General features: G+C 38.6%; 1 protein-coding gene across 1 annotated transcript in view; it reads right to left on the bottom strand.

Annotated features, from left to right (window-relative positions):
* Positions 1–2,122: 2,122 nt before the first annotated feature.
* Positions 2,123–9,899, bottom strand: part of LOC139758520 (CD151 antigen-like) — a 190,010-nt gene continuing 182,233 nt past the window's right edge. The window contains exon 6 of the mRNA XM_071680039.1: positions 2,123–7,324. Coding sequence (XP_071536140.1) covers positions 7,172–7,324 — 153 coding nt within the window. The 3' untranslated portion in view covers positions 2,123–7,171. The remainder of the gene's footprint in view (positions 7,325–9,899) is intronic.

Here is a 9,899-nt window from a genome sequence, read left to right as displayed (position 1 = left end):
AATTCACTCTCTTCCTTGCCCTCCTTTCACCCTCCTGCATGTTCAGGCCCCAATCACACAAAATCTTTTTCACTCCATCTTTCCACCTCCAATTTGGTCTCCCACTTCTCCTCGTTCCCTCCACCTCCGACACATATATCCTCTTGGTCAATCTTTCCTCACTCATTCTCTCCATGTGCCCAAACCATTTCAAAACACCCTCTTCTGCTCTCTCAACCACGCTCTTTTTATTTCCACACATCTCTCTTACCCTTACGTTACTTACTCGATCAAACCACCTCACACTATACATTGTTCTCAAACATCTCATTTCCAGCACATCCATCCTCCTGCGCACAGCTCTATCCATAGCCCACGCCACGCAACCATACAACATTGTTGGAACCACTATTCCTTCAAACATACCCATTTTTGCTTTCCGAGATAATGTTCCCGACTTCCACACATTCTTCAAGGCTCCCAGGATTTTCGCCCCCTCCCCCACCCTATGATCCACTTCCGCTTCTGTGGTTCCATCCGCTGCCAGATCCACTCCCAGATATCTAAAACACTTTACTTGCTCCAGTTTTTCTCCATTCAAACTTACCTCCCAATTGACTTGACCCTCAACCCTACTGTACCTAATAACCTTGCTCTTATTCACATTTACTCTTAACTTTCTTCTTTCACACACTTTACCAAACTCAGTCACCAGCTTCTGCAGTTTCTCACATGAATCAGCCACCAGCACTGTATCATCAGCGAACAACAACCGACTCGCTTCCCAAGCTCTCTCATCCACAACATACTTCATACTTGCCCCTCTTTCCAAAACTTTTGCATTCACCTCCCTAACAACCCCATCCATAAACGAATTAAACAACCATGGAGACCTCACACACCCGTGCCGCAAACCTACATTCACTGAGAACCAATCACTTTCCTCTCTTCCTACACGTACACATGCCTTACATCCTCGATAAAATATATCTATTTTTTTTCACTCTGCCATTTCCCGCGTTATTGAGGGAGTATTAAGAACAGAGGACTGAGCCTTTGATTGAATATCCTCACCTGGCCCCCTTCTCTGTTCCTCTTTTGGAGAATTAAAAATAATGAGAGGGGAAGGATTTCCAGCCCCCCTGCTCCCTCCCTTTTTAGTCACCTTCTACGACACGCAGGGATATATGTGAGGATATATGTGTCAGAGGTGGAGGGAATGAGAAGAAGTGGAAGACCAAATTGGAGGTGGAAGGATGGAGTGAAAAAGATTTTGAGTGATCGGGGCTTGAACATACAGGAGGGTGAAAGGTGTACAAGGGATAGAGTGAATTGGAATGATGTGGTATACCGGGGTCAACATGCTGTAAATGGATTGAACCAGGGCATGTTAAGCATATGGGGTAAGCAATGGAAATTTTTGTGGGGCCTGGATGTGGAAAGGGAGCTGTGGTTTCAATGCATTACACATGACAGCTAGAGACTGAGTGTGAACGAATGTGGCCTTTGTTGTCTTTTCCTAGAGCTACCTCATGCGCATGTGGGGGCGAGGGGGGGTGCCATTTCATGTGTGGCGGGGTGGCAATGGGAATGGATAAAGGCAGTAAGTATGAACATGCACATGTGTATATATGTATATATCTGTGTATGTATATGTTGAAATGTATAGGTATGTATATGTGCATGTGTGTGTGTTTAAGTATACACATGTATGTGGGTGGGTTGGGCCATTCTTTCGTCTGTTTCCTTGTGCTGCCTTGCTAATGCGGGAGACAGTGACATGGTATAATAGAAAAATAAAAATCTATATGCTTAAATCAAAATACAAGGTGCTTGCCATACACATATTAGTCTAGCACCAAACTAAATACTACTTCTCGTCTCACTGAATGCTGGTCTTCTTTAAAGGCAACTATTGTAAACTAAACAAAAGCATGGAAAGCCTTGGTGAATCTGGAGAGATCATGATGTTCCATTAACAATACTCTTTTCTGTTCTATATTCATTCTTCTTTCCTTTATCCTATAATGCTAGATGGTATTCCTTTCTCTGACTGGTATGTTTTGTAGAGTAAATCAAGTACAGAAAGTTGAAATAGCATGTAACAAATGCTTAGTCTAAAATGAAAAAAAAAAATCCCAAGATCTGTGACAATATTTTATACTTCTAAAATACTGTACAGTAATGTTGCCTTTTTCCATAGGGAATTTTAGTTACCCTAGGTGGCCCTACCTTCAGTAACTCAAAATACTGCACAGTGATTTAGACTTCTTTTATTATGGAATTCTAACTTTTCTGTGTACCAAAACTTCAAGTCTTTAAAAATACTGGACAAAATTTCCAGCTTCTTTATATGTATTACTTCATCAATCTTATACTTTATATTTATGATCTCAAGAATACTGTACAGAAATTTGGGCTTTTTCCAATATGAAATTGAACTTACTTTACACATCTTATCTTACAAACATACAATATTTACATATGTACAGCACAACTACCAGTAACTACAACTACTCAGTAAGCACAGCAAACAACCATTTCCTGACATTTGGCAAATAACCATTTTCTACTGTTAGACACAGTAAGAAATATTATTGAACTTCAGGCAACAGTGGATAGGATTATAGTAGAGCCTCTTAAAGTGGATTGCTTAGTCAGGCTGTTTGACATCTGTAGTGCCCAAAAGGAAGTGTCATAGGACTTTCTAAAAGTATAAATAGTGCCCAAGTATGAGGGTGAGGTACTAAAATTTATGTTTGAATTACGGAAGTAAAGGCCTTTTATGTATACTTAGTAAGATGTTTGGGAGAGTAAATCTAAGATGGTGATGGCATGTACAGAGGATGTGATCAGTGTGGCTTCAGGATTGGTTAAGGATATGTAAACCAGGTTTGTTTTGAAGAAATTGTCAGAAATACTTGGAAAAAGAGAAGGTACTGTGTGTGGCATTAATGAACCTAAGGAAAGCAAAATGATAGGATCGATAGAGATGCTTTATGGAAGGCATTACAGATGCATGGTGTAGATGGAAAGCTACTGGATGGAGGAAGGAGATTTTATCAAGAGAATAAGTCATGTATACCAGTAGGAAGGGAGGAGGGTGAGTGGTTCTCGGTGAAGGTGGGTCTAAGTTAAGGGTGTTTATAGTTACTGTAGCTGTTTAATTTATTCATATATGGGATGGTGAGGAAGTTAAATGAAATGGTGATGGAGTAAGGGACAGTTTTACAAGACAGTGGGGGAAGTCTTGGGAGGTTTGTAGACAACATGGATCCAGTGACAGACTCTGGAGATAAACTGCACAAGCTTGTGTCAGACTTTGGGAGAGGTGTGAAAGGAGAAAGATGAGATTAATAAGGTAGAGCTTGGGGTGGGGGAGAGTGGGTGGTTTAAATTTGACTAGGGGAGGTAATGGATTGTTATCGATAACTTGGAGTGGACATGACAGGGTATGGAACCCTTGGGGCTAAGTGAAACATTGAAAAAAAGAGGATACTGTCTTAGGTGCAATAAGGAGCATAAGGAAATAGAGTTGAGCATCTCTAAGGGCAAAGATGAGTATGTTTATAGATACAGTAATCCAGACAGTATTGTATGGATGAGTCTTGGGCCTTTATTGATGCAAACGAAAGAAGGCTGGATGTGTTGAATATATGCTTGAGGATATGTGATGAGATGAATTGTTTATGTAAGGAATGACAGTGTCAGAGATGTGTAAGTGTGCTGAAATGGTTTGGGCATATGGAGAGGATTAGAGAAGCAAGACTGATTGAGATGATATAAGTCTTAGAAGTGGAAGCAGCAGAGAAAGGAAAAATGAGAAGGTCAAAGGATGGGGTGGAGAGGTCACCGTAGTATCATGGTATGATAATTTTGGCATGCACTGGATCAAATATAATGGTATGTTGGTGCACATTGTGAGTGTGTGTGTGTGTGTGTGTAAGGGGGGGGGGGGATTCAGTCAGTGGGCTGAACCAAGGCAAATGATGCACTAAGGATAAACAGTTTACTTGTGTGGGATATGGCTATGGATTACGGGCTCTGGCCTTGGTGCAGTATACACAACTTGAGATTGGATGTGTGCAATTAGGGCCATTGTACATGTATTCCTGGTATTACCATGCTAAAGCAGGTTATGTGATTAAAAGAAAAAAATACATGAATTTTCATCGTTCCATATCAAAGCTCCAAAATTGTTCCAAGATTGTTCAGTTTTGTGGATTTAAGCAACAACCATTGCACTTTAATAACAAAATGTTTAAAGTAAGTATTAATCCCTGATTCAGTTATCCATGGTGTTTGACTGCACTGCTGAAATTCACTCTATGGCATATATCAATAAACATGAATTCTTTAAAACACCACTTAAATATGATAAATACAGGTGAAGCACAATACGGTGTGAATAGGGTGAATAGATATTTTGGATACGATACCCTACTTTGGAGTTCATTTGTTTTCAGTTCCATATTTTAAAATTTAATCTCATAACAAAAAGTTTGTATACTTAAAATGATTGTAATTGTAACAAAAAGTTTGTATACTTAAAATGATTGTGACTGTTCCTTGTCTGTAACATATGTAAGTATATACTGCATTTAACTGACAGTTACAGAAATTTTTTGTTTGAAATTAATTCAACATTTACAGTCACTTTTATCTTCTTCCTCAGCAATGTTAATGAAAAATGTATAGAGTGTTTCCATTTCTTTATCAGCTAGTGTATTTGTGTTTTTAATACCCATTGTAAATTATAGTTCGTATCCATTTCTTACATCAGCCAGTGTTCCTGTGTTCTTCTTACTCATTGCAAATTATGATATTTGATTTTCTTCAAGTGATTTTTGCTTTTTTGTCCCCTTCTAACAATTACGTGGCTTATCCCATGTTCTCTAGCTCTCTGGCTTTCTCATCTCGTTTTCTGTCAACAGTGTGGTTTCCTCATACGCTATTCAGTCTGTGCCCTTCTTTTCTATCAACTGAAAAGATTTCTCCTATGGTATCAACTTTTTTTTTATTCCTCCCTGTGGTTCACTAGGGCTAAGTAGGACCATGACCTGCCCCAACAAACTCTTCTTCAGCCTAGGGAAAAGAGGTTCAGGGACTGATGTGGGTGTTTATAAGTGTAAATGAGAGGTCATATACAATTAATATATAGACATTAATGAAGGATAAGGTCAATAGTGGTATACCTATTGCTTTCTTGCAATGACTTACACATGCACTAACATGAAAGAAGGAAGGTCACTCAGGAGTTTTCTTTATCACGCTGGAAGAGTGCTTTTGAAATTGTTCACATTATGAACACAGCTACAAAGAACCATACTAAGGTTCATCACAAATCATATAATGTAAGCCAGTATACTGCATATCCTAAACAATGACATCAAATATTCAACTCTGTGGTACAGGTAGTATCCATTTTAAATAGTATACAAGTTTCCCGAATATGCTACTTAACTGAAATTAAGCAAACCTTGTTTTCCCATTGAGTTCCTTTACATAAATTGACATAAGTAAAATGGTCAGATTTTTCGACATCCAGGTTACTCTGTTGCACTGTCATTTAACAAGTTAGCTATACAGCAACTGTAGCATTGAAAGACTAAAGAAAAAAAAGGGGAGGGGGATGTAAGGATGGTTAGCATTCTCCCAGACATGTTCAATATACTTTCAATCTTTACACTTATCTTTCATCTATTCTTATTTACCCCTTTCCAGAACAGCTTGTTATTCCCTTTTGAATCATTATTATTTTCTTCAAGATCCTGCTGCAGCCAGGAGTCCTTTTAACTCATCTATTCAAAGTTTTATATTCTAAACTCTACTCTTTTCAAGTCTAGTTCAATTGCACACCTTCAGTCAAAACTCATATATCTGAACATATTTGGAACCACAAAGAGTGTGGATTCCTGACTTTAAGGCAGTAAAACTGTATGGTCTTTTTACATAAAGGGAAACAAAGTAAAGGGACCTCTTCACTTCTGTTTCTTGAACCACTCATACACCACTTTGTCAAACTCTGCTATCCTTGCTATGAGCAATAATTTATGCTTGGCCATGCTCTTGTTTGTTTCACTGTCAATACATGATTTCAAGATCTTGTCATGTTGCCTCTTGGTATAGTAAATTGTGTTTCCATTATCATGCTGTTCAGCAAGTTTGCATGCAGGAATACCTTAGTCTAGTTTTCTTGATATTTTAGCCTTCTGATGAATAGTAAGAGTAATATGTTTCTGTACTATAAAAAAGGTTATCTTGTCTCCAGTCTGTAGACCCACCAAGGATGCTGTTAGATGCACAATGACTAATCTCCCTTGTATAGCTGTCAGTAATTCATTTGTTTCTTGGCAGGTGATATAATTTTGGATAATTATGATTAACTCTCTCTGTACAGCAAATGAATGGCTGATGTTTCCATTTCCTTTGGAGGATAAGTGTGGCTGCTAGGATGATATATTTTCAGGAAAATAAGTTAATATTCAATAGGAAGGTTGTGCTTGCAACAAGGTATGAAGAAAAATGGTGCAGGGAAGTGGATATTCCACTGAACAATGCCATTCTCTGATGCAACACAACTAGGCTTTGTTGTTGTTGGAGCATATGCTTAGTGTAAGTCCAAATCCAGCTTTGTTGTTGTTGGAGCATATGCTCAGTGTTAGTCCAAGTCCAGAGGTCAGTAGCCAGCTGGTCACCAGCTCATAGCCTTCCATAGGAGTGAGCACAGGAGGGCCCAGGGGACCCGAATCTGCCAGTTAAATCTGAAATGGCATGGACTCTTGAGCTGTAGAGACGATACTTGAAAGTTTGAGCTTTCACTGTAATTTAAACAAATCAAGTACAATAGTACCTTACCAAATCAGTGTCCTAATCTCTAAACTATATAAACAAAACTAAGTAAAACTACTCAAAATAGGAACTACCTGTACCATGGTTTCATAAGTCCCCAATTCCTGCCTGGAGTTCTTATGAATGTTTTACTTTTCTCTATCTTTGGTTTCTTGCTCTTCTTACTCTAGTTACACTTTCTAATAACATGCTAATTACTCTTCTTTTAAAATGCATCTGAACACCTTCAAATACTCACCAGGCATTTATTTCTCTAAATGCCCATTTCTGCCTTTTATTACAAAGGAACTGCAGAAGAATATCCCATTTTCCCTTTCATTAACCTCACTGCTATCTGCCTTCAGTAGTAGTTATCATCAACATCCTTAAGCTTGACATACAGGCAGCATGAAAGGATCATTCCAAAGATCTGGATTAAGCAGATTCCACAGCCAACAGCCCCAAGGATCAGAAGTTGACGACTCAACTCATCCTTAAATTGATGGATGCACCCCTGTAAAATAGAGTGGTTAATTGATAACTGATCCTTAACCCTGATCTCATAAGATGCAACACAGTAACTGTGACACGTAAAGATGCAACACTAACTGTGACATTTAATCTTGGAAGTAAATTATAGTCGAGACTAAGGAGCATTTGGGAAATCCAATCTGAGTGGCATTACTTTTTTGGATTCCTGCTACAGGAATGTCAGGCATCAAATTGGTGCATTGCAACATTGTACATTCCACTTTAATCAACACTTGTCAATAGCATAAATTATTTTTGATATAATGCCAGTCCACTTGCTTACACTCACTCTCTCGCTGTCATGAATAATATACTAAATCCACTGTATCATATTTTCACAGAAATGGGATGAGTATCCTCACGACCAGACTTTGGAATCTGACAGATTTTAGAAACAAATGCCCATGTATTACAGTCAGGATACTTTATACCATAAGGTATTTACAGATGGTGAAAAAACAAGATTTAGTTATTGCTACACTGTTCAAGTGAAAAAGCAAGATTCAGGTATTGTTACACTTCACTGAATACAGTAATGTTATCAGAATAATAAGAAAGCAATACTTTTTATAAGTTAATAATTATGCTTTTGGTTATCTCTACCAACACATTTCTAATGTTAATGGAAAAGAGTAGCTGAGCAAGTGGTCTTGGGTGAGGAAATTAAGAAGGTGGCATAGGTGAGATGCCAAAACACATGGGCTAAACTTGGTGGAGTCTTAGCTTGAGTAGATTTTTTATCTATTTTCCTGGCACTACCTTGCTGAAGCAGGGGGTAACGATGCTGTTTCCAGTGGGGTGGGGTAGAGCTGGGAATGGATGAAGGCAAGCAAGTATGAATATTTATTTGTATAAACCTCTGTATGTATGTTATCCCTGGGGATAGGGGAGAAAGAATACTTCCCACGTATTCCCTGCGTGTCGTAGAAGGCAACTAAAAGGGGAGGGAGCGGGGGGCTGGAAATCCTCCCCTCTCGTTTTTTTTTAATTTTCCATAGAAGGAATAGAGAACGAGGCCAGGTGAGGATATTCCCTCAGAGGCCCAGTCCTCTGTTCTTAACGATACCTTGCTAACGCGGGAAATGGCGAATAGTTTGAATGAAAAGATCTCTGTATGTGTATTTACATGTTGATATGTACGTGTTTGTGTTTGGGCGTTTATGTATATATGAGTGGATGGGCCATTCTTCATCTGTTTCCTGGCGCTACCTCACTGATGCGGGAAACGGCGATCAAGTATAATAATAATAATAATCATAATAGAGAAATTGTCTTTCAAAAAATAAATTATCAAATAAATAAAGATATCTAAATAGAAGTTTTAACCAAATCAAATTTGCTACAAAAGCAGCACTCTCTGATGTGGCTATCAACTTGAATTTAATTTACTTTTCTTGTGTCAAAGACAAGCACTAAACCTATGCAATTTCCTATATTTTTCTTGTACCAGGTCTTCTGACTGCTTTTCCAGCTCTAAGTGGATAAGACAAATAGCCCAGATGGCTATCTCATTGAGTCATAAGTCACTGTGCCTCTGAGCTAGTTCCAATCCTTGCTCACCTATTTCACTAGTCGAAAAATCCAAACTTTTCCTTTGTCTTGGAAGAATGTCGAGGTGCAGCCAATTCCTAAGAAAGGAGACTGCTCCAACCTACCCCTCTAACTAATGCCCCATTGCCCTCTTTTCTACTATCTGTAAAGTCTTTGAGACTCTCCTTAACTCTTTTTCAAACACTTGAAGTTCAGTTTCCTTCTTACTGATCAACAGTAAAAATTTCAGTGATCATCCATCTTGTGGGCCTCACCTTTAGTTCTCCTCTCTCAAGAATTTCGGTGAGTTTTGTCACAACTCTCCAACATTAAAGCATTTGACCAGATGATGCATATATGTTTGCTTTCTAAACTTCCTTTCTTCGATTTATCTGCTTCTTTTTGTTCCCTTATGCCATTTCATTGCAGTAGACCTTTTTTATCCTGAAGTTGACTTTTTACTTGCTTTGTAACCTGAAACAAGTGGAGTCCAGTGACACTTGCTCTGTGTTTATATATGTATAAAGGCAAAGGGGATAAAGATAAGTATTCATCTTGAGTATACCTGGAAAATTATATGGGAGGATATTGATCGAGAGGGTGAAGGCATGTACACAGCATAAGCTTGGTGTGGAGCAAAGTGGTTTCAGAAATGGTAGAGGATGTGTGGATCAGGTGTTTGCTTTGAAGAATGTATGTGAGAAATACTTGGAAAAACAGATGGATTTGTATGTAGCATTTATGGATCTGGATAAGGCATATGATAGTGTTGATAGAGATGCTTTATGAGAGGTTTTGAGAATATATGGTGAGAGGTAACTTTCTAGAAGCAGTGACTTTTTATCAAGGGTGAAAGGCATCGGTATGAGTAGGAAGAGAGGAGTGTGATTGGTTCCCAGTGAAGGCCAGTTTATGGCAGGGGTGTGTGATGTTGCCATGGTTGTTTAATCTGTTAATGGATGGGATGGTGAGGGAGGTAAATGCATGAATTTTGGAGAGAGGGGCACATACAGTCTTTTGGGGATAAG

This window comes from Panulirus ornatus, chromosome 30 (assembly GCF_036320965.1).
Source record: "Panulirus ornatus isolate Po-2019 chromosome 30, ASM3632096v1, whole genome shotgun sequence".
NCBI classification, from domain to species: domain Eukaryota; kingdom Metazoa; phylum Arthropoda; class Malacostraca; order Decapoda; family Palinuridae; genus Panulirus; species Panulirus ornatus.
Note: the sequence above shows the minus strand (reverse complement) of the source record. Positions and strands in the feature narration are given on the sequence as shown.